At 39.7% G+C, this 24,470-nt stretch overlaps 2 protein-coding genes across 5 annotated transcripts; one reads left to right on the forward strand and one right to left on the reverse strand.

Annotated features, from left to right (window-relative positions):
• The first annotated feature begins 202 nt into the window (after nt 1-202).
• polr2eb (RNA polymerase II, I and III subunit E, b) lies at nt 203-2,622 on the forward strand. The gene is made up of 8 exons (XM_058638718.1): nt 203-391; nt 876-1,050; nt 1,501-1,616; nt 1,773-1,853; nt 1,949-2,007; nt 2,096-2,174; nt 2,272-2,340; nt 2,488-2,622. The coding sequence occupies exons 1-7, from the start codon at nt 335-337 to the stop codon at nt 2,335-2,337; spliced, it is 633 nt and encodes a 210-aa protein (XP_058494701.1). The 5' UTR covers nt 203-334; the 3' UTR covers nt 2,338-2,340; nt 2,488-2,622.
• A 329-nt stretch (nt 2,623-2,951) lies between these two features.
• On the reverse strand, nt 2,952-24,470 carry arhgap45b (Rho GTPase activating protein 45b). 4 transcript variants are annotated; one of them, XM_058638884.1, is made up of 25 exons: nt 23,915-24,470; nt 22,615-22,773; nt 21,354-21,597; nt 19,783-19,965; nt 16,331-16,471; nt 15,274-15,358; nt 14,220-14,292; nt 14,051-14,114; nt 12,798-12,929; nt 12,535-12,596; nt 12,305-12,415; nt 11,532-11,612; nt 11,278-11,445; nt 10,369-10,506; nt 10,083-10,276; nt 9,844-9,959; nt 8,730-8,816; nt 8,498-8,599; nt 8,237-8,400; nt 7,502-7,690; nt 7,281-7,418; nt 6,200-6,471; nt 5,862-6,099; nt 4,349-4,451; nt 2,952-3,877 (listed from the first exon to the last, which is right to left on the reverse strand). In XM_058638884.1, exons 1-25 carry the CDS (start codon nt 24,209-24,211, stop codon nt 3,441-3,443), a joined length of 3,978 nt encoding a protein of 1,325 aa, XP_058494867.1. In that variant the 5' UTR covers nt 24,212-24,470; the 3' UTR covers nt 2,952-3,440. The 4 variants fall into 4 exon arrangements, with proteins under 4 accessions (XP_058494867.1, XP_058494869.1, XP_058494868.1 ...); XM_058638886.1 differs by lacking the exon at nt 23,915-24,470 and adding an exon at nt 23,672-23,840; XM_058638885.1 differs by lacking the exon at nt 22,615-22,773 and having other exon boundaries at nt 23,915-24,468.

Consider the following 24,470-nt stretch of genomic DNA (forward strand, 5'->3'; position numbering starts at 1 on the left):
ATTTATATAATATAATATAATATAATATAATATAATAGAATAGAATAGAATAGAATATAATAGAATAGAATAGAATAGAATAGAATAGAATAGAATATATATATAATAACTTTTTAATGTTCAAAAATCCAAACCATAATCATCTCCTCCTCTGTACCCGATGTTTTTTTTGGTAGTTTCTGACTCGTACAATTCCTGTCGTCACTGCTCACGTCATCAGGCTGCGTCCTCAATTTTAAAACGTGCGCCGCTTCGTCCGCTTGAGTACAGGGATAAACAAAACAATTTATACATATTTAAGTAAATCTAGATAAAATAAAACATTTGAGACGACATGGACGACGAGGAGGAAACATACAGACTGTGGAGGATTCGCAAAACCATCATGCAGGTGCGTGTAATTGGATTGTTTTCATTTTAGCTTTCTAGCTTAGCATGTATTGTATGTGAAATGGCGGCGTCTGTGATGTGTAACGTTGGATTTTGGGGCGTTTGGTAATTTGTGTTTTATTTACTGACACGCAGCTGACCTACAGGAAATGTTTGTGTAGATACATGTAGCTGTTAGCTCTCCGCTACTCTATTACAGTTCAGGGATTAGGGAAGTGCTACTCTCAAATGATACAGACGAGACTAGATCAGATTAGAACAGTGGCACTGTTTTGCAGTCAGCAGTACTCGCAGACAACCAACAGTAGACAAGTAAAAACACAACATCAATTACTACTGGAAGATTAAAAAAAAAATAATAATAATACGAGATAAAGCTAGTTTGTCACCTTGCAAGCACTGTTAGAGCTACATTGGAGTTTTAGTGTAGCGTTCTTCGGTTTTTAAACACTAGTTTCTTACAAAAACGTCACTTCTCCCCTTAGTTGTGCCATGACAGGGGCTACCTGGTGACACAGGACGAGTTGGACCAGACGCTGGATGAGTTCAAGAGTCAGTTTGGAGACAAACCCAGTGAGGGTCACCCCAGACGCACAGACCTCACTGTGCTGGTGGCACATAACGATGACCCCACCGACCAGATGTTTGTTTTCTTTCCTGGTAGGTAAACACCCAGAACAGAATACTAAAATACTTAACCCCCATATAAATACGTAAATGTACCTGTAATAGAAGAAGAGGCCAGTACACTTAGTACTTTTGAGTACAATTGTTTAGGGCTGCAGCAATGAAATGATTATTAATCGATGAGTAATTTAATCTTTAACTATTTCTAATCTTTAATAATCTTTAAAGGCTTTTTTGTCATCAAGACAAGCTGTCAGATTTTTCACCTTCTTAAATGTGAATATTTTCTGGTTTCATTGCTCCATCATTTCAAGGTTTAGGAAACACCAATCAACGTTTCTCAACATTTAATGGACTAAAACAAATACTCAGTTAATCGAGAAAATAAGTGGCAGATTAACCGTTTTTGATAATAGACGCTAGTTGCAAGTCTTAAAACTATGTGTTGCACACTCATTTCTTTTGTTTTGATTCACCTTTCAGAGGAGCAAAAGGTGGGAATTAAGACAATTAAGATGTACTGTCAGCGAATGCAGGAAGAGAACATCACACGGGCCATCATTGTTGTGCAGATGGGCATGACGCCCTCAGCCAAACAGGTAAGCAACAATTTAAGGTAATTGTAAAAGAAATCCAGCTGATGATTTTAAAGTAAAGTAAAGAACACATGTTGTGATAATGCTGTGGTTTTTGCATATTACGCCTTTGGCAGAAATGTTTATAAACAAAACCAAATGTATGGAAATATCTTACAGTCTCTGGTTGACATGGCACCCAAGTACATACTGGAACAGTTTCTACAACAGGAGCTGCTTATTAACATCACAGAGCATGAGGTAAAGAACACACTGGATCCTCTCATTAACAGTCTATTTCAAAAATGCCTCAGATGAACATTTCTCATTCGATACATTCCTTCTTTGTCTTTCAGCTTGTTCCAGAGCACATAGTCATGACAAAAGAGGAAGTGACTGAACTTTTGGGCAGATAGTATCCTTCAAAGCTGCTGTTGATTTCCTCCAAGTTGTCTCCAGTGAGAATGTGCATTTGTTGGTTTTTCTTAACATTTTTACCTCAGTAAATTAAAAGAGAGTCAGTTGCCGAGGATCCAGGCAGGAGACCCTGTGGCTCGTTACTTTGGCTTAAAAAGAGGACAGGTACAACGTGACGCTCTATTTTAACTAATGTGTAGAAGAAGAAAAATCTTAACATGGAGTGGATGATAATTCTGCAATTTTTCTTCAACATTTCCAGGTAGTAAAGATCATTAGACCCAGTGAAACAGCTGGGAGGTACATCACATACAGACTGGTCCAGTGACAGGTATGTTACATGCAAATTTGTGCTGAGCACGAAACTATAATTTTAATATTCAAAGATCTCATTTAAAAAAAGTCATAGCCATGGAGTCTATTCTGGTCTATTCAACAGTATTTACATGCTTTAAAAAGTTTATGTTTTATGCTCCAGGTGTTTTTCTGGGTCGACATTTAGGAGGAAGACTGAAGATGTTAAATCTGAAATCCTGGATTGTTCTTTGTTATTCCTGTTTTGTTAAAATATTTCGTTATTAGATTTTGTAAAATAAATAATTCAATATGAAAATGTGTTTTCCTTGATTCAGTTCACATCTCAGCCCAAAGCTAAAAACTTACAGAACTGCATTCTCACTCAATCATGCTACATTAGGTTATAGTGAATTAAGATACCTACCTTGTTTTTGCTTTTGAAAGGCATACTGTAGCTCGTGCTGGGTGATGCTGCTTCGGCCTAATGTTATGTCAGCGTTCTCACCCACGGTCGATAACCGTTTCCCTGGTGCCCTCCCCACGACCAGGAAGTCACAGAATTATTGTCACTTGTTTTGTTCCTGCTTGCGTTGTGGTAACAATTACCATTTTCATGTACTCGGATCATAAATCGAAAAACAAGGATACATTTAAAATAATACTTTTATTTAAAATAGACCTAAAAGGCAATACAGGCAACATTTATAAGAAACGGCAAAACTTATTCAAATTTTAGTGCCGATATTAAACCCGCAGCACTTGAAAGGAAATTCACTTAATATTGCATTGCACACATCCAGACTGGAATGCTACACACCTCTTCCCCTGGATTGTAAGACAAACAAGTAAAAATAGACAACACTTTTATATAATGAGTCAAATCTGTTGTAAATGACAAGAAGAAATGCGTTGAGTAGCAAGAAGCGAGCAGAGGTTTCAGTGCCAGGATAGATCAGAACACACAGCTGCAAACATCCACACAGGTCTTTTTAAAATAATTGTATAAAATCTGAATTTTCATGCACACTATAAAATAACCCTCTCAGTTTCACATTTCCTTTTTTACCAAATAAAACTAGATTCCTGTCAATCAAATGAATCTCACTGATTTGACACAGTGATGTTCTGATAGGATCAGACAAACTCCGGCTCGCTGCCCCTGTTCCTGGTCAGAGGTAATTTCTTTCCACACAGACGTGCCAGTGGAAGCCCAGACAGGCTCAAAACGGGGGAATACGGGTAGTTGTTGTTGGACTGGTTCACGTTGAGCTCGGCCAGGGAGGCGCTCAGATTCTGCTCTGGCCCTGTGTCATCATCTGGGGGTCCATTGTCCGGCACAGCAGGCGGCTCTTTACCCTCTGGGTCGTCTTGGTCCTGATCCACGTCTTGGTCTGGGTCAGTGTGAGGCGCAGACTGGTTGGACAGGTCCAGACTGTCCCTGTAGCTCAGCTGGTCATCATCCACACTCACCACACTCTCCTGCTTCATCAGGCTACCAGAGTGTGTACTTCTTTGACCGCTGTCATCCAACTCAGAGTCAGAGAGCTGCTCACTAGAGCCCAAAGAACTTTCTAAATGGAGATTAAGAGGCCAGAGGTCATACCGTTAGTCACTCTAATTAAACCCGAGAGTACATTTGTTTTGCAGTTCTAAAACTGTTATTAACTTTTAGATATAAACAAATGTCCAGTAGATTCAAACTATTGCCACACAAGTTCACACAAATACAGCAGTGTTTGGATCTTGTGTTGCTCAGTCACACAGGAAGTCATTTGTTTCATATCAACACAGGCGGAGACAACAGTCTCTGGTAAAACAAGACAACTTTAAAAAACATGGCAAGGATGAAAACTCAGAATGAAGAAATAAAAAACAAATGTGCAATTTCTGTATTACTATAATAGAGATGATTACTATTTAACAAGGTCCTATTTTAGAGATTTTGTCATCTGCCTTGTTAACGCTTTTAAACACCTATAACGCAGCAGGATTTACGTCATCTACCGTATTATTGTATTCACTTGGTCTCTATGGAAACTCACCACATCCCTCCTCCATTTTGTCAGAGTCCAGTTTGCTCTGCTGCTCCCCTCCATCTTCCTCTCCATCAGCAGGACTCGTCGTCTTGTCCTCTGCATTAGGACCCTGAACCAGAGGAAAATATAGATTGATATCAATGAGATAACATAACACACATTGTGTAAACACACATTTATTTGACTGCTAAATTCCAAATAACACCCCCCCCCCCGACACTATCTGTGCAATATTTATTTTTGCTGCTTACAGATTTCATTCCTGTTTTTGTTGTTTTTTTTGCACTACTCTTGTGTGTGTGTATGTATATGTATGTGTGTGTGTATATGTATATGTATATGTATATATATATATATATACACAAAAACACTTATTTATTTTTTTATTAATCATAGTACACAATAATCTACCTCAAAATTGTTGGATTTTATCTGCTTGCCAAGCAACGAAATTGCGTTGCCAGTTTTCACTGCTGTGTTTTCTGTGCAATGACAATAAAAGGAAGTCTAAGTCCAAGTCTAATTTTATGTTTTTTGAAAAGGGACAGAGGCGATTACTGATCAGTACACAGGATTGAATCACCAACCAGAGCTGAAAATGAATCGTGTCTATGGGCCATAACTCTGGGTGTGAAATGCATGCCAACCTTTTTATTTGCTACTCACCTTTATAACAGATTATGTTCACACTCATAAATGACTGACTCATGTCAAGGTTTTTTCTTCCCCGTCAAAGTGATGTTTGTAAAATGAGAAGCAATTTTAAAAAAAAGGTCCATGAACAAGCAGCATCCCTTTTTTAAAAATTGTGGTTACAGACATTTATGTTAAAGATAATGACAATGCCAAAATGATTTAGGCATACTGAAAATCAGTACAAAGGGCATTACCATATTATCTCTTGTACTGAGATGAACCCAATTACCTTTTAACATTTAACCTTTTAATGACTAAATATCAGTTTGTTATCCCATATTACAATTGCTCACATTTAATATGTGCTTTAAAAGTTAATAAATGTAAGTTTCAACACCTGAATAAGGCGCAGAGCTGAATTTTAGTTCATGAAGTTGGTAATTGGGAGTATGCTTTTTATTAAAAGGTCCAGTGAAACATTTAGAAGGGTTTATTGGCAGATACTGAATATACTACCCATAAATGTGTGCATATTTGCATTAAAATAAAAATGTGCTTGGTTTTCATAACCTTAAAATAAGCCGTTTTTTAAGGGCTTTATGAAGGCCACATCTTGTGCCATGTTTGCAAACCAACAAAGAAGATAAAAGACGGGAGTGAAAGAGTGATTGTTGTGAAATGGTGTTTACATACTTTCTGGTATGTGAAGACCTTGTTGTTGTACTTTTTACCCTGTAAAGAACTTTAAAACCTGGTTGGTTTTAAATGTGCGATCGAAATAAAGGTGACTTGACTTCCTTTTTCCTTCAAACACGTGGAAAAAGGAAAGTTGAGTCCTTCGTTTATTGCACTAAAACTCACAGACTGGACCTTTAAAACATACCTGCTGAGCAGAGAAAGAAGCAGAGCGACAGATTTTATGCGTCTGAGAGGTTTTGGACTGGAAGATGGATGAATAGAAGACGATGAGGGCTTCCACGACGCGGGCCTGGTGCGGGTAATCAACCAGAGATGACAGAGATATCGTTGCCCCAGTTGGACGTGGACGCATCAGCGAGGGTCCAAACACAATCCCCAAGTTACTGGGACTCATCTTGTTATCTTCCTCCAGCTCTGCGATTCTAGGAGAAGAGAAAGTAGAGGAATGATTTCTGCACTTCTTAACTTTTAACAGTGCTGGGCTTTGATAGTCTGCCCTGTTTTTCCTGCATGGCAACGGACCTTCGCAGGTGTCGAATGATGTATCTCAGTGAAGAGAAGTTGGTCTTGGGCAGCTCCTTGAGAAGCTCCTTCAGTTTCTCCACCAGCACCAGAACCTCTGGATCGGTGTCTGGACCCAGATCTACCAGCTCAGACCCTCTGCCCGCTGCTGGGTTCACACTGCTCGACTCTGCCTCCTCCGCCTCTGGTGTATTTTCTTCACTGTGCAGACTCTCTTTGGCCAAACCCATCAGACTGTTGTACAGGCGGAACAGCATGATGGGCTCCGGCAGCTGGTGGATAAGGATAAAGGAAACAGAGTTGAACTGAGCATGAAACAAACAATATGACAAATTCTTTACATTTAATTAAATACTCCACAATTTCTAAATGAGCACTGGCCACTTTATTAGGTACATCATTGACCTGCTCATTAATGTTAATCTATCCTCCTTAATCATCTATATTTGTTTTATAATTAATACCCTTTGTACCGTCACTTTAGACACATCTGTAACTGGTTTTGTGCACATATGCACTTTTGCTTTACTTATTCTGTATTAATTATGTTTTTTATTCTGTTTTGTTTCTATTATTGAACTTGTTTTACAGCACATACCCTTATAACTTACTGTTGCCTTGTGAAGGAAGGTGATTTAAGTGAATGTAGTATGGTTGTTGGTGTGAGAATTTCAGCAACTACTGATCTACTGGTCCAAGAGTGGTCCAATCAAACAAATAAATATCCAGTGAGTGGCATTTCTCAGGGTAAAATGCCTGAAGAATGACCAGACTGGTTTCAAATGATAAAACAGTTAATTCAATAAATCATATGTTACAACACGTCCTTGAACCTTGAAGCAGATGAGCTACAGCAGCAGAACACATCAGGTGCCACTTTATTATCTGCCCTGTGTACCTAATAAAGTGGACTGAATATGCAGTGCATAGTATTTGCAATCATGTGTGTATAAAGTGCATGGTTAAAATATTTTATGGCGCTGAGCTTGACTTATTGCAGATTCAAATAAACAAATCCACACATGATTAGATTAGAGTACAGTCCAAGGGAAAACAACCTCTTGTCAACATGCACGTGTACCTGTCTGAGGTAAAGCTTGAGAACGTTGCTGATGTCGTGTGGTGAACACTGAGACAGCTCCACCAGCTCTTTTCCGTTCTCAAAGGCCTGACACAGTTTCTCCACACGAGTCTTCACCCCATTCACCCTGTAGATTCCCTGCAGGCAGGAAGCAGTGGTTATTATCGGACAGTCCTGTCTTCCTCAGAGTCAGGCACATTGTCTTGAAAACTTGAACTCACCTTCATCTTGAGTGCCCGTCTCTCAATCTCAGAAATGCACTTGGTGATGATGAAGGGGATTCCATCACTGGCGCAGCTGGCGACCTGAGAGAACTCTCTGCCAAACAGCTGCAGACGACCCTGCAGCTTTTTGTGGCCACACTGGATGGCAAGAGTCTCTAGACAGCGTTTGTGACACGCCAGGAAACACTGAGGACGGAGAGGATTTCAAGAACCTCAATAGGATACTTCAAGGAGCTCTACCACAGCGGAAAAATGTATTTTTGTTTCAGCGCAGCTCACTCATGGAATAAAATACAGCATGTCCCTACTCATTTTAGAAATTTGATCTTAAGCCTTCTAACCTCAGTGTGTTATTTATTTAAAGATTTTTTAAAGGTTTTAAAGTCATTTTTATATTCAATGCTATCTTATACTGTTACTGATCAGACTTTTTAAAACAAACCCTTACTTGTTTTACTGTGTTAATTGTTTTCCTCACCATTTGCCTATTTCTAAGTGTCCTAATTCTGTTATGACACAATTTCACCTTGACCATTAATAAAGTTATCCATTCCTATGTCTCTGTCCATGTTGTCATTGCTTTTGCTACTCGTTTGGTTTTTCTCTGGGTTACCCAGAATGATACTTTCATATATACTTTGAGTATAAACAGACATAGTATGCATGTACAGCATATACAATTACATCACAGAAGTTCTTCACTGGACTCAAATGTCAGGATGAAGAACTGACCTCCTCACACTCTGCCCCCTGGAAGTAAACGTAGCTGTCACACTCGCGGCACTTTGAGGGAGTCCGCAGCTTCCTCAGTCGGTGAGTCTGAGCTGCTTTGGACAGTCCGAGGTTACGGAAAGGTCTGGTGGACACAACCACGTCAGGATCCATGCCGTTGATATCTGGAGAGAAAGAAAAACATCAGAGGCTCTCACACAGCCAAGGAAATGTTTTATCAACAAAAATCTAAATCAACAAAACAAAACAAAACGATCTTACTTGGAGTTTCAAATGAAGTCACATTCCCGTCTTTCTCATCTGCATCTTCATTGGACGACATTGTTCCAGTGGACGATGTTCGAGCAATTTTACTGATGTCACCTACAAATCAACAAAAACATTGTCCAAGATATGCAGGGAAGATTTCAGCAGAGCTAAGTTATTATCTTTGTGCATGATGAGGAGAATCTGAGACGAGTGTATGTTACTGTGAATCTGAGGTGTTTCTTACTTGTGCTGATGGTAGGAGACTCGAGGCCTCCATCTCCTCCAACGCTGTCGTCGCTCACTGTTGAACCCCAAGACTTGTGGCCTTGCCCTGTGGACAGCCAACGTTACTATTTTATCTAATTCTTATTGGTTTATTAGTCTGGGACAATGTAGGAAAACAGCTTTAAAACTAAGCAAGGGTTACTGCGATCCCTGTCACTCTATAGACTTTGCTATAAAAAGGTCATTATACAGATATATAAGCTGAAAATCCCTCCATGAGAAGGCAATTGAGTGAGTGACTACATACGTACATTTTCTAGTCCATTTACAATAATCCTAATATTTTAAAAATCTGGAAGTGTAGATTTAAAAACATCAAGTCAAATGTGTACAAAAAAGGTCATTTAAAGGTTAATTGTTTTATTAAAGCTGCCATCAGTGATGTATGTATTCTTGTCCACTGCTGCCTCATGAAGCATTCCCTTTTCTCGTCTCTTCCTCAGCACATGAATGCATTTTTGGGAGAAACATGATATCATGAGCAGAGGACCACCTCCTTGTAGAGTTCTCACTCTTGACTGGATTAAAAGTAGCTGGATTCTTCAAAAGTCTTCAAATGTACTGGAGCTCTGTAGTGCATCTGAATTCCTGAATCAATTCCCATTTCCCCATTCAATTCACAAACTGGAAGGAAATGGTAGATATGAAAAAGTCGATCTGGTGATTTTATGAATCGATATTATGATCTTTTTAAAATGATGCTCGATATGAATCTGAAAATTACGTTTTTGAACCAAGCCATAGTTTAACACAGCATATTACGTTTAGCTATACGTCTGTTCTCAAGCTGTAGTTTGTAATGTTTAAATATAAACAAATGTCTTACATTTAAACCACTGCCAATGCTGATTACACCTATCACAGCTCCACATAACTATCTGTGTTTCTCAACATAGCTGTGTGCAATTAAGATTTTGGCTTCTCATGAATGTGATCAAAAAGAGGGACTATGAGCCTGCATGTTCAGTTACAATTGCTGCTGTTTCTTTCCTGCAGCTCCAAGTAAGTATCCTGGATGCAGTCCGGTCAAAGTCATTTGATATTAGAAGACAGCAGCAGGCGACATCACTTACTCTTGCGTTGAGCCTCTGCCTCTCTGTCAGGAACTGTTGTATCCGAGCCAGTGGCAGGACTGTCCGTGTGGCTCTGCTCTGTGTTGAAACTGTCGTTCCTTGGTCTGTGGCCATGGCTGCACCAATGAGAAGAATATCAAACAGTCAATAAATTCAAAGTGGTACAATTTAATGACCTTTCTGTGACCTCTCAGCAAATAATGTCAAACTTTTCAAATGAAAAACTTTCAAGTTCTCACTGTGATGAGCTCGAGGCGGAGTAGGCCTCAAATGTGTAGTGAACAGTCGGCTGCTCTGGTAACTGCAGGTCCCTGACGTGGGCGGCGTACTGTTGTCCTGGGTCGTACAGCTTACTGCTCTCACACAGAGTCTGGTAGTGGACGGGCAAAGCTACCGTCTGCATGTGCATGAGCTGGTAGTAAGAGATGGTCGCCTGGAGGAAGAGAAGAGGTACAGCAATCGTCAGTAAGCCGTAGCAATGAGGAATGGCGGCGTGTGAGAGTGTATTCTTGTGATTCTTCTGACCGAGCGAAGAGTCTGGTCGCTCTGTTTGATGATGTCCTGCAGCTGTCGTAGCACGGTGACCTTTGTGTGCTCCAGCTCCAGCTGCTGTGTGGTGGCATCTGCGATACATGTTTTGTAGGTTGCCTCAGCTTCATCTGCCTGCACAAGCATATTGTACCATTAAAAAAAGCATCTCATTACATCCTTTTCTTTTTTTTAATATCAGTACAGAGAAGGTTTCAGAGATAATTATCTAATGATTTTTGAGTGTGGCCCTGAGAAAGGTATCATTGTTGTTGCTTGGTTTGTGTGTTCACAACTGGTTGTGAATAAGGATGGGTTAAATTCACTATCACTGATTGGTGTTTGTGTGCAACTCTAAGAAATTCTTATTCTATTTTTTACTAGTGGATATTCTTCTGGGTACGGTTTTCATAGTCCCAATAGGTTTAAACCACACCCTCATACTTTATTATATTCTTATATTTATATTAGAGCTGAAACAATTAATCGATGACTAAATTAATCGACAACTATTTTGATAATCGATTCATCGTTTGAAGCTTTTTTCATGATTAAAACAAGATTTCTGATTGTTTAAACTTCTTAAATATGAATATTTTCTTCATTTCTTTGCTCTGGATAACAAATTAATCATTAAAAGTCAATCATTTTGGTTTGTGGACAAAACAAGACATTTGAGAACATCATCATTTCCAGGTTTGACGAACACCGATCAACATTTTTTATGGTTTTCTGATTTTTTATGGACCAAACGATTCATCGATTAATCGAGAAAATAATCGACAGATTAATCGATTATGAAAATAATCGTTAGTTGCAGCTCTAATTTATATTAAACAATTTAAGTTTGGGAACGACTGCTCTAAACCTACACATGCAGGACAAACAGCAGATGCAGATAAAGACCTTATTACGAGCTTCTTCCTCTAATCGTTTCTTCTTCTCCACAGATTTAGCTGTAGATCCTCCTCCCTCCTCCTCAGCTCGAAAGGCCGCCATTTTGGCCTTGTCGTAGTCCTCGCAGCGAGCCATGTAAGCATGCTTGGCCTTACGCAGGTTCGCCTCACACTCCATCTAAATAGAAACATTACACTTTTCCAATTGTTGCTTGGGAGACAAATGGGTCCATGTTTGTACATATAAAGAAAATGAGACCTTACCAGTTTTCTCTTTGCTCGAATCCAGTGCTCTTTGATCTCTTTCCGTCTCTTTTCGTGGTCCTGTTTTCGTTGCATCAGAGGCTGCACGGAATAACAATAACAGATCAACACAGTGTGCACAGGAGCAGGACACTCCGGTATTAAAAACAGTAGTAGGTTATGAGCGACTCTTGCAGGGTGATTTAAAGCTGCAGTTGGCAGAATGCCTAGAAAAATAGGTAACTGCTGAGTCCTCAGGTCATTAAATACTAATATTTATGGATCATGGCTCTATGTCCTGAGCCCCTCCCACCTAATAAGCAAAGACAGATTTGTATAACACACACACACACACACTTTTAGAGTTTCAAGATGTTTTCTGCCTGTATTGTTACTGCAGGGGCCCTTTGCCCACAAGGCGCCAGCTCCTCCAACTGAGCTATCCTGGCCCGCCCATGTGCATAGTAGATATATTCTTCCCATATACCATACCGTCTCCTCCGAGACTTAAAATTCATCTTGTATGAATGTATACATACTAGAGTGGACTGTGGAAACCTGTGTTAAACCGTACGAGACCAGCATAAATGGCTCTTCAGAGATTAATAAAGTTTTCTGTATCCTCCCTTTGAACTGCCCTGTGATTGGTCAAAGCTGAGGTACAGTCTAGTTCTCTTTCAGATCACTTGCTTTACATTACACTGAAGGGTTATTATCGCATTATTATTGAATAACACCAAGAATATTAACCTAGCACAGCATTTTTAAACAGATGAAGTGAATTGTTCCGTCACCTGGATGAAGGTCTGGCTGTGCAGGGTGGTGCTGGCCTGCTGCAGCCCCACGCTCTGCTCCTGGTCCTGCTCCAGAGCCAGAGAATAGATGGAGAACAAAGGCATGTGGGGCTGGAGGAAGAAAGGATTTGATACTCAACCAAAACCATCTGACAAAATGAAGCATTGAAGTATTTTTGTGTTAAACATTAGTGTATCATGTTGAGAGAAGGTTAAAAAAGGGGGTTTACATGCGTTATGCTGTGTTTGCAGGACTGGTATAATCTCTGGAGGCCCTTGGAGAATTCAGTCTCTGATAAAAGAGAAGAACACAAATAACAACGTAATGTGTGGTACATTTATATTCTGATACTGATTAAACTGATTTATTTTATAAATCTGAATATATTAATGCAAACGAAGATCAAGTTGCAAAGGGTCAAACTTATTTCTTTCAAACATTCTAATTTCTTAAACACATTGATCAATCAACTCATTTGGCTCCGACACTTACCGAGTGAAATTCTCTTTTCCACGTAGCTGATCAGGTCCTTCATGTACTTGGAGATGGTTTTGGCATAAAGCAGAGCGGAGTCCACTCCTCCCTCACTGTGCTGGAGGATCACATCCACTTCCTCTCCTCGGCCTACACGTCAACACACAAACATGACAACTACCTGAGTTGATGATTTGTGGTGAGGTGAAGATGAAGATCTAGGTGAAAATCTCCAACATTCAGCATTTTATTTTGGTGATAACGTTTTGTTCATCACCATTTCAGACGAGTTCTGTGCGGATGAGACGTTAAGCTGCCACATGCTGTACATGCACTAAAGTGTGGACACTCTCCAGAATCTGTCCAGAGGCACTGCTATATGTGAGAATGCAAACACCTGCACAAGTCGCTCCCAACATTCTCCAGAGACTGTTCTGCCAACTACCTGGTCAAATCTCTGAATAACCGACTGAGCTAAAATGACAATACAGAAGGAAAAACTGCAAAGTGGGGAGTGTGTGTGACCTGGCTCCTGTTTCCCAAACCTCAAGAGATTGTACTGCTGTTGTGGATGCGTCTCACTTCTCATGTGTGGTCAAATTCCAGTGGAGAATTGTCTCCAGACATTATCACACGTTCATGTCTGCAGACGGCATTTTTTTTTTTAGGGAAATTAGTGATTATCTGAGCTGTAACTCACAGTACGACTTGGTGATCATCTCAAATATTTAGTATTTATTTTGGTTATGCAGATATTTGATTGTCATTTTAAACTAGCTGTAGTCAAATCTCTAAAACTCTTTTTTTTATAAACTCTGCCATTTAGTTGTTTAATTGATCAGGTGTTTCTCTTAAGCCATTTTCAGAGATGCAGTTAGGATTTTCTCCAGAGATTATCTATGCAAAAAGGCAAAATCAATCAAATCTCTGCATAATATCCAAGTGAGCTCATGTGACATTGCTGCAGAAGAAAGTCTGATTACGCTACAGTGACTGAATGAGTGAGTGTCCGGCCTCCATCTTGCTTAAGCCAGACGACACCACTTCAGCTGGACCCTCAAGACATTCTCCTGCTGTTGTGATTGCATCTCACTATGACTATCTCACGTGAACATCAAAATGTCAGACGATGAACATGTAAAATCTTTCATGAAGTGAATGGAGGCTAAATATAGTTTACTCTCCAATATAAATGAATGACAGAGTACACAGACATCAACTAACACCAAACCCAGTGAAAGTAGGAAAGTGAGAAGTGACTGATTTCCTACCCATGTCTTGCAGGTCGCTCCTGAACTGACCACCATCTGTCGCAGCATACAAGTTCTCCATCGACTGCACAACAAAAACAAACTCACCATCATTAACTCATTTTCTCTACACCCAATGCAAAAGTGGGAGTGGAAATGTATTTTTATGTTGTGATCAATGTTCACTGACCCTGCTTTTCTCTGTGGGCAGCAGAGAGAGCAACGTACTGCTGTCCACTTCTCCCATCAGCAGTTCCGAGACACTGACGAGCAGAAACAGAAAGACACGGTTACATCAGCACAACTATTCTACACTTTTAATAAGAACTTTTTGTCTGTTTGAAAAAAAGAAAGACCAGCAGGGGACACTGTAGAGCAGATTTGAAGGGAAGGAAAACCATTGGACAAACCTCAGCAGGTTCATAAATGATGAAAAATAAGTTCTATCTGCATTATTTCAGCCCAACACACGACCTATTGTTCTTATACAGTAGGACTTTCAATTATATTGAATTCCTTATCCGCTCCTACATAATTTTGACACCTCTTTCAGAGGACTTGACTGTTAAAAAGAGGCGAAACAAATGAGAACACTTGGATTTTACACTTCATGTAGAGAAGAATAATAATATCAGAATGAGGAAACAGACTTGTCAGGCAGATTTCAACCTTGTGTGCCTGCTCACTTCCTCCTGTGACTGATATCTAAACCCGGAATGCCACAATAAACATACAATATACTTATCTTACACAAAGTAAACACATTTTGTACTTTAATATATAATTTTAAAGGACATATTCATCACTTTGATGATTTCATAGTTGTCTATTTAAATTCATTGGCCTTTGACTCGTCTCCACGATTTCAAATCAAGAGAACAGAGTCTTTATCATCAACCTCTCCTGTCTGTGGCAATCTGTTCTTTTAGCAGCCAGGTAGTGAACAACAACTCAAGTTTTGGTTTTTGTCACCCAGCAGAAGAAAAACCACTTCCTGTTTTCAGCTCAGCCTCATGCAAATGTGTCACCATCATTGCACTTCTCTCTCTCATTCCCAACAGCAGACTACAACGTACACGTTAACACACATCCTGCCTGTAAAAGTACAGCTAAAGATCGCTATTTCACTGGCAAGGGGTGCAGCTAAACCAATAACAAGTATTTGGAGAAACGAATACCACAGGAATAGGATTGTCGAGGGATTATTTCACAATAACACATAAAAACATAAACCAGGTACTTACTTGCTGCTAAAAGCAACAGCAATTGTTTCAATTGCCTTTTCGAACTCCTTCTTGTCTGCCTCATTACAAGCCTCATAGTGGAAACCTGAAAAAAAATATACACATGTTCAGGTTTCAGTCATGTCAAAAACATGCATTTTATACACCTGCACATCAGTTAAATCACACCATCAGATCTACTGTATAATACCTAAGGATATTATGTTCTGTTGACTAAACCCTAAACTGTGTTTCACAGAAATGAAAAAATAGCTGTGTCCTAAATACATTTGTTTCAGTGGTTTAACATCCAGTGTGTAGTATTAAGGGAGGTGGGGTCAAAACTATTTATACAGCAGAGCAACAAAAAGGTTTGTGTGGCAACATTGATACACATTTCTCCCTTTAAGTGTTGCTTCACAAAGACACAGATAGATGCAGAACCGAGGAGCCTGAGGTGAAGATAAAAGCAATAAATGCTACTTCAAACTAAAAATGAACACACTTCAGCCCCAACATGAACTTTAACTGCGCTGCTGCTAATAAACCCAAGAACAGAGGCTGCATCTCTGGACAGCACCTGTTATCTTGGACAGAGCGGCTGCTAAAGATGGATAATGGTTGACTGCAACGTTAAAAACCAGGCCAAAACACACCGTCACTTAACCTGCTGCAGCTGCTGCAGCAGAGGCCATGTCCCGGAAACAGCGCTCTTGTGGGACATCCTGCTGCTATGTCTTAATGCAAACGTCACTCTGGTGCAAAATGACTCTTGTGGCACCAGTTAAAGCCAAAGCAGTAAAAGCAAAGCTATACTGTGTGACCAGGATGACGACGATGAGATAGAATGTTTCCCAATGAAATAAACAGAACAACATTTTAAAATAAAATTACATTTAATTGCACGTATAATAGGCTTGTATATCATGCAGCTGTTTAACTTTGGGAATACGCTTTGCAGTTGTAAAAAGTCAATAAATTGCAATATCTTCTGGGCGATTCACACCCCTGGAATCAATCAACAGATACATAAAACGGTATTTAAAATAATAAATATTCTTTCCTTGCCAATATTTACCTTTGACTTTCGATATGAGCTTCCCAGCCGCAGTGAGGATCTCCACAGTGTTTAGCAGAGGGTAGGTGTTGATGACCTGACGCAGCACACGTAGGACCTCACCCAAGCACTCATGGGCCACGGGTCGCTGACTCTCCTTACCTGGATGGGAGGGAAATATGGTGGAGAGGTGGTAGATGAAGTTAGCAACAGGATAGAGAAACATTTGTGGGATATTATATGTTCGTGGTTAAGGTTTCATTTTATCTGCTGGTATGAATTGGGGTTTGGTTGATTAGAGAATCTAAATAGCAGTAAATGTGGATGTCAGTGTGAATTGTTGTTCGTCTCTGTGTATGTTGGCTAGGAGTGGTGACCTCTCCGGGGCCTCTCAACCAGTGTAAGCTGGATTTGGCACCATCATCCCCCAATGACCCAGACAGGAGAATGTTAGTAAAGAATGAATGGTAATTCATTGTACAGTGAATTTGCTTCTTTGTGAGGCCTTCAGGACAGGGCCGTGCAATTAATCGAAATTTGTGTATCGTGTGTGTATGTGTATGTGTATGTATGTATATATATACCCACACATACATACATAATGATTTTTTTCCATTATCGAGCAGCCCTACTTGTGCCAGATGTTTTATATGCCTACTCTTAGAGAATTACAAATTCACTAGTCAAAAAGTCTTAAGTTCAGTAAGTGAAGTGCACCACATGTATAATGCAGCAAATAACACTTTTTGCTGCTTGTTATCACGCTAAACTAAGAAGCTCTCACTTCATTTTACATTGCTCAACCTGCACAATCTGTAGGAGACAAAACTGCACATGAAGGACAAGCTGAATCACTAAATGTCTCTCACTGCCAATGTCGCTACTGTTAGAGTTAATGGAGACAGAAAGAACAGTTAAGGCAGTGTCAGGTCATACCTCTGATTTCACCAGTGACACATTCAAGTGCATATTTCAATCAACTCCCTTAACCATCAGGTATGGTTATTATAACCATAATAAGCCAACTAAATGTGGTTTCGTCAGCTTTTCGTTGCACAATTTTGCCTCCTCCTACTGAACTATGTGATGGAGGCACATAGCTGACAGAGGAGGCCTGAGTGCAGCCGGTTCCTCTACCCTCCCACAGTTTGAATGTGTCTGAGCAGTGACAGCAGACAATAAGAACAGAGTGATCTGGACATTGGGCCACAGACCATGTGGTCTTTTCTACCGTTTTGCAAGATTAGACCACAGTTCTGGTATCAGTAGCTAAAGAAAACAAATCACCTTATCAAATACACTCAGTTTAAAACAACAGTTTGCAGTTAAAGAAATTAACTGGGACCTAAAATGCAAGCAGAACTTAGATTGAGATTGAGGAACTCTCTCGATTGCAGCAAAGCAGTAGACAAGATCCAAACTCTGATTGTGCTGCTGATTAAAAGGAGGAGACGTTGGGTCACGATGTAGCCAACCTATCAAAAGGAGGAAGTGTGGACAAGGCCGTTGTGTCAGAGACTATCCATCATGGCTTCCTGTTTAGAGAGCCAACGCTGGGTGGAGAACATAATAGATCCAGAGTCAGATAGGAGCAGACGGAAAGATACAAAACCAAAGCTCTGTCCATCTCATCTTATCCACAGACGACGTTTCCCCAACCACACAAGTTCAAGTCATTACACAAGGCTGTAATGACTTGAACTCAAAGCTCTGTCCATCTCATCTTATCCACAGAGGAAGTTTCCCAACCACACAAATTCAAGTCATTACACAAGGCTGTAATGACTTGAACTCAGTCTGTGTAGCTGGTTGCTAGAGCTGGGAAACATATCGATATCTATACTGGAATTTAGAGACCAGACATCGTAGATTTTGGATTTCATCTTTTCCTGATTTTAAGGGCTGTTGTAGCTCTGATATTGAACCATTCAGTCAAATATTATGATATCAAATAGTATTATTAATACAAAAGCCTAACAACCGTATGTGTTTAAGTATAGAACACAATAACAGCTATAGAAATTACAGTTTAGGGTAGATACTTTCTTTTATCTTAGAGTATATTACAGTTTTTACAATGTACTGTCACTTCTCTTTTTAGAGTTTAGTTTATGCTTCTCACAGGACAAATGGCCTGTGTCCAGCTAATCTACTAGATATAGCTCATATCAGGACATAGCCTTGAAATATTGAGATATTATTCATATACCATAATATACAATAATTGCCAGCCCTACAGGTGGCAAACTGTTCCGTCATTTGTTTCCTAAACACTTAAAAGCTATAAATGCATTTTTCTGCAAAAATAAGTACTGCCCTCCAAATACTGTAATATCCCCCCAGACAACTTCATTTATTGATGGCTATGTGGACACAAAGAGGATTATGAAGAATATTATCATTCATTCATCGTCTACCACTTAATGCTCCACATGAGGGTCGCAGGGCTGCTGGTACCAATCCCAGCTGACATAGGGACAAAAGGTACACCCAGGTCATCATCATCATTATTATTATTATTATTATTATTATTATTATTATTATAATAATAATAATAATAATAATAATAATTATTATTATTATTATCATCATTATCATCATCATCATTATGGGGGGGTGGAGTGGCTCAGTGGCTGACTGTACTCCATTGTAAGTTGCTTTGGATAAAAGTGTCTGCTAAATGACATGTAATAAAAAATAAGTAATGAAATATATAATATTCAAAATTATGTTATATTTAAAAAGTGGTTCAGAAACAAACAGACTAAATCTTTAAATAGTGGTGTTTACTCTATGAGGAAAGTATACGTTTCCGTTTTAAACCTTGCTACATTGCTGAGGAGGAGAAGAGGAGAGTGTCAATGAGGCTTCAGTAAACAAGAAGCTGGCTTCCTGCTGGAGACAAGAGTGTGGTTGACTCTGTGGGTGCAACGGAAACATAACCCTTCATTTGGAGAGAGGAAGCTCAGTCACTTGTTGCCTTGGTTCTGCAGGGTTGTTCAAACCACCGTTCTCCCTCTCCCTTCACCTTCCTTATCATACCCTAAAGTGTCAATGTACAGAAATGATGCAAACCGACAGAAACCTTTGGTGGATTGCTCCTCATTCAAGCCCTTGTCAAAATGATTTGGAGTGTGCGACACAAAAGGGGAAGCTGGAGACAAGACGGTATTGTTCCGTCTCCAAACTGACAAACGAAATGGAGCAAAGACAAACACGGGGCATACTGTCACAAAACATTACTCATGTCTTAAATTCTTTGACTGCAGCTTATTCCCAGAACACTGGGTTCAAACTGAAATGAGACAAGTTTCTGTGACTTGTGCTTTGGTAAACATGTAACAGCTCATAAAAGAAACATAAACCAAACTCGTTTTGACAGTTTTAGAAGGTAAATATTTGAACTCTCATACGTCATTGGGAAGGTTTCTGTGGAATGATTTGAGATGGGTGGCACAAAAAAGGTGTCGTACCTTCAGTGAGAACCACATCCTTCAGTTTCTCCACAGCTTCAGCAAAACGCGCCACGTCCCTCAGCAGGGCCGGGATGTCTTCCACTTCAATGGCTGTGCTCTCTGGACTCTCAGATGGAGTAGTTGGGGTCAAAGCCCCTTTCCCTTGGCCCTTTGAGAACACCCATGACTGAAGTGGGAATCCTGAGAAGACACAGAGAACATCATTCAGCATATATGCATTTAACTTACAGATGAAGCAACATAGACTTAACCAAGTGAATTGTCAAATTTTTTTTAAAATGACTACTATTATAGTATTTTTATGTGTATTGTGTATTTCTTAAGTTATTGCAAGTTTTATGATCTTGTGTGTTATTTCTTATTTATGTGCTTATCTGTATTTTTATTTATGCATGTATGTGTGTGTGTAAACGTTTGTTTATATGCATGTCACACCTCTCACCTTATATTTCTTCTCAACCATGGAAGAACCATGTGCTCATTTGCTTGAGAAGATAAATCAATATTTGCTTAATTCAGCTCAACAAATGGGCCTTTTAGCATAAATTTGGCTGAAAAACTAAGAAGCTGCTGCCAGCTCATAGTTAGCTTAGCAAAATTCAGGTGACTTGAGGTGAAGTAGAATTGTTAATAAAAAATAAAGCATATTTTATATTTAAGCTTTAAACAGTGTTATCAAATGGGCTTTACATGCTAGTTGGACATGATAGCTTTTAAACAAAGCTGGGGTTAATGGTTCCCCTTGCTACCTTTTACTATGCTAGGTTGACTTAAGCTAAACAACTGCAAGTTCATATTTTAACAAGCACGTGTGAAAGTTGTATCTATGTTCAAAGAACTATTTCTTTAAAGTGAAGTTTGCTGCTTGTTTAATTTATTTCACAACGTTTTCTCACAATGTTAGCATGATTATTCCTCACTACATTTGGAAATTTTGGAGAATTAGGTAATTGAATGAAAAAGAATCATCACTCAATGATGCAGTGCCCTTCAAACTTGGGACTTGTGAACTTGTGTTGAGATAAAAAGACCAAAATTTAAACATAACAAATTTCATATGTTCAAATATAACTGACTAGCAGCTAGCAGGGAAAGCAACAACAGGAATAGCCATGAATATGAACACGAAGAAAATGGTCCAATGGGAACATTTTCTTGGGGCAAATTCAATAACTAATACTGTATTACATTAAACTACCATCAGACACTGAAATATCTTAACTCGTGAAGTACGAGCTTTCAAAACATTTCCACTTAGTTTTTCAGGAATACGACACAGGGAGGGGGGGTGTTAAAATGGACACATCACACAACACTTAGTGTTTATGTTACTATACTGTTTTTGTGTTTTGTCTTATCATTTGATCTTTATCCTTCTACTTATTTTATCCTCTAATTTTCTTTATTTTATTTTCTAATGTTTTCTTTTGCATTAATCTTAAAAGCAGAATTTTGAAGTTATTTTCAATAAAAATGTAACACCCTACATTTTTGTCCATCAATTTGAAAAGTGCTATATAAAACTACTTTAACACACTCGAACCGGTACTGATGAGTTTGACCCACACCTGCAGCGCTGGCGTGTCTGCTCAATGCAGTGGGTCTCTTCAGGGTGGAAACAGGAGACGGGCAGCTCATCCCTTGCATCGATGGCAGCTTAAGGTGCTGTATGCTCTGGGTACCGGGTGAGGACATGGAGGAGTCCTGGAGCCCAGCAGAGGACGGAGTGAGTGTTGAACAGGAGGACGTAGACAAGGGGGAAGAGGAGAGGCTGATGTCACCTGCATCTTTCCGCTCCTGGAGGATGGACAGCTGAGAGAGCAAAAGGTAGAGGGGGAAAAAGGTCAAGACGATCACATGATACAGTCCTGAATGGAAAAAAACAACAGTGTGACTTCTCTTTGCTCCAGTGGCCTCAAACATGAGTGACACTGTTGATGTTAGTGAACACATGCACAAAGACTTTCACAAGATCCTGTGTTGCATAACACTTCCTGGCTCCAAGCTGTTGTTGGGTGTGGCAAACTGAGCAGACTTTCAATAACAGATATTTACAATATCAATACTTTAATATATCAATAAAGACAAGAGACAATACGCGTCATTGATAAGGCTAGTTATTATAATAATTAGGGATGAAACATTTAAACGATTTTTAAATGAATCACTATTTTGATAATCAATGAATCTGTCTGAGGGTTTTCTTAATAATTAAAAAAGGTTTTATGATTTCTCGTTTCTTTGATCCTTATATAAGAAATCATTAACATTAAATCATTTGGTTTGAGGACAAAACAGGACATTTGAGAACATCATCATTTCCAGGTTGGAAAAAAACTGATCAACATTTTTTCTGACATTTTATGGACCAAATGATTACTCGATTACTTAGTGGTGAGAATCAAAGGGAACTTCAAGATACACTATACATGGTTCATATAGCTATATTAAACAAACAAACAAAAAATGACATGCATGCATAAGCGTTGTGTCCTCATTCAGTCATCGCTGTATGTAACCGTTTGACTATGTTGATTCTATATCTGTGTGACTAAATAAAAGCCCTAGAGGTGGAAACTACCTTAATTTACTAATGTCATGGAACCACTTTTCTAGTTGGGTTAGTGAATTTAGTTTTCCAGATATGACAGACTTGCGTCACAGGTCATGCATCTCTCAGTGTTGGGGCCTAACCGGTGCATCAGCAGCAAAGCCAAGGAAAAGTACTACTCAGTGATACAACGGATGAAAGCAGTTTCTAGCACAAAACAGTTAAAACATCCACCTACATTAGCTGCTTGTGTCAGTCACACTTACACTCACACATACCTGCTTGAGCCATACGCTGTGCTTGTTGGGCAGTATGTCCAGACTGTCGTTGCCTTGGAGCCCAGTTTTCTTAACTCTCTGACTGGTAGAGTAAGGGTTGTAGCTACACTTGCCACCTCGCTTCAGCATGCTCCTTCCCCCTACGGCTGTGTCCTCACTCTAACCAAGCACCAGATAATGGTCAAAACTCTTGCAAGAGTTTTCACAGATGCCACTGCCTCATGGGTGAAAACCCCACACGCACAGTCACAATTATATGAATATTTAACCTGGTGACATCAGGATGACTGGATTTATATGGTTTCATTCAGACAAACGTAGGGCTGGGCAATATGGCTAGAAAAGTTATCACAATGGAAACATTTAAACTCAGTCCCTATAGATAATCCCCATCAAAGTCAGATGATTAAAGACTGATTTTTGCTCATGAGTGTAATTTAAAGAAACTAGCGAATTGTGATTTAAAATGGTAAACACTTATTAAAACAGATATATATATACGTATTCTAAAACAATACGAGCAAGTGGTCGTAAGGTCACACTAGGTCGAAAGACACAGCAATTTTTTGATTAAGATAAAGTGTGATAGAACAGCATTAAGTTGAAAATATGCAGTGCCGCGGGAATTCACCGGTCAAAATACCACTATTCAGATGAGTACATTTTATTATTTATTTGTTTGACTAATTACACAAAATGTCAATCATGATTTTGATAATTGTGAAAGTTTGCAACACTTAAGTTGCACCAATTATGAATCATCTCACAATTGTAACTTTTGTCAAAACACAACTGCACTTCTTTTTTTTAAACCATATATAGAATATATGGTTACTGAATTATTGCCCAGCAGAAGACAGACATTATTTCACTTTCTCACCTTGATGACATCATTCTTAACAATGATTAAATCAAAACTTGAAGTGTTTATGTCTCTACTTAATAATGACTTTAAAAAACTGTTTTTGTTGGACTTAACTCTAAATTCCACTCCATTTGGACAGTCTAACCAAAGCCTTTTACCCTGGTTTAATCCTAAACACAATTCACATCTTACCTCTAACCTTTACCCCAAACTTCAGAAATGTGGTTCGTCCTCATGAGGACTAATGGTCCTTAAAGAGTCGGTGTATTTATCAGGTCCTACAGAGGCAATAAGAACAAGCGCGCGCACACACACACACACAGATAACCCTGGTCCAGCTTCCTCTCTGCTGCCCTGTCCTCTCCAACTGAAGGTCATCTCTCTCTCACACACACACACACACACAAACCAGAAGTGATGCTTGCTTCCACTCACAGACTGTGCGCTGCTCTGCGGCCCGGGGCTTCCTGCTCGGCTCTTCTTCGAGATGGATGGCGTCTTGATCAGTTCCCGTTTCTTCCGCGTGAACATCTTCAAAGTGCCTTTCCCGTCCATCCTGACTTCACGCAGTTTCACGTAGATACCCCCCACCCACCCCCCGACTCTCCACTTGGCTGATGTGCCGCCGGCGCTCAGCAGCGGGACCTCGGTGCCATTCAGACCGACCTGTCGCCACGGAGTGTGTCTGTCCGTCTTCCTCCTCCTGCTGCTGCTGCCGCTGCTGTCGTACATCGAGCCGCGCAGGCTCACTGACGCACAGACAGACAGACAGCTCACCGCAAACTGTCAATGCGCTGTTGTGTGCATCCGCTCAGCTGCGCGCACATCCAGTTCCGTTAAAGAAACACACAACTTTACTTCACAAACTTCTGCTGCGTTTCATGGGTGTTTCACTCGGTTTTATGCGCGCAGCAACCCGTGTCCTTTAAAAAGTATACACGCAAACCCACTTCACGTCAGAAATAACTGCGTCTAAACAAGCGGTACCGCG

The sequence above is a fragment of the Solea solea genome, chromosome 9, assembly GCF_958295425.1.
Source record: "Solea solea chromosome 9, fSolSol10.1, whole genome shotgun sequence".
In the NCBI taxonomy this organism is placed as follows: domain Eukaryota; kingdom Metazoa; phylum Chordata; class Actinopteri; order Pleuronectiformes; family Soleidae; genus Solea; species Solea solea.

What these genes read in the sequence shown, in the direction of transcription:
- polr2eb (XM_058638718.1), top strand. Translation starts at nt 335, where the DNA reads ATGGACGACGAGGAGGAAACATACAGACTGTGGAGGATTCGCAAAACC. An exon ending in GATGTTTGTTTTCTTTCCTG is followed by an intron (nt 1,051 to 1,500) that starts GTAGGTAAACAC and finishes TTCACCTTTCAG; the next exon opens with AGGAGCAAAAGGTGGGAATT. An exon ending in TTAACATCACAGAGCATGAG is followed by an intron (nt 1,854 to 1,948) that starts GTAAAGAACACA and finishes TTTGTCTTTCAG; the next exon opens with CTTGTTCCAGAGCACATAGT.
- arhgap45b (XM_058638884.1), bottom strand. Translation starts at nt 24,211, where the DNA reads ATGTACGACAGCAGCGGCAGCAGCAGCAGGAGGAGGAAGACGGACAGA. An exon ending in GCGACCAGACTCTTCGCTCG is followed by an intron (nt 10,277 to 10,368) that starts GTCAGAAGAATC and finishes CTCTTCCTCCAG; the next exon opens with GCGACCATCTCTTACTACCA. An exon ending in TCAAGCTTTACCTCAGACAG is followed by an intron (nt 6,472 to 7,280) that starts GTACACGTGCAT and finishes CTTATCCACCAG; the next exon opens with CTGCCGGAGCCCATCATGCT.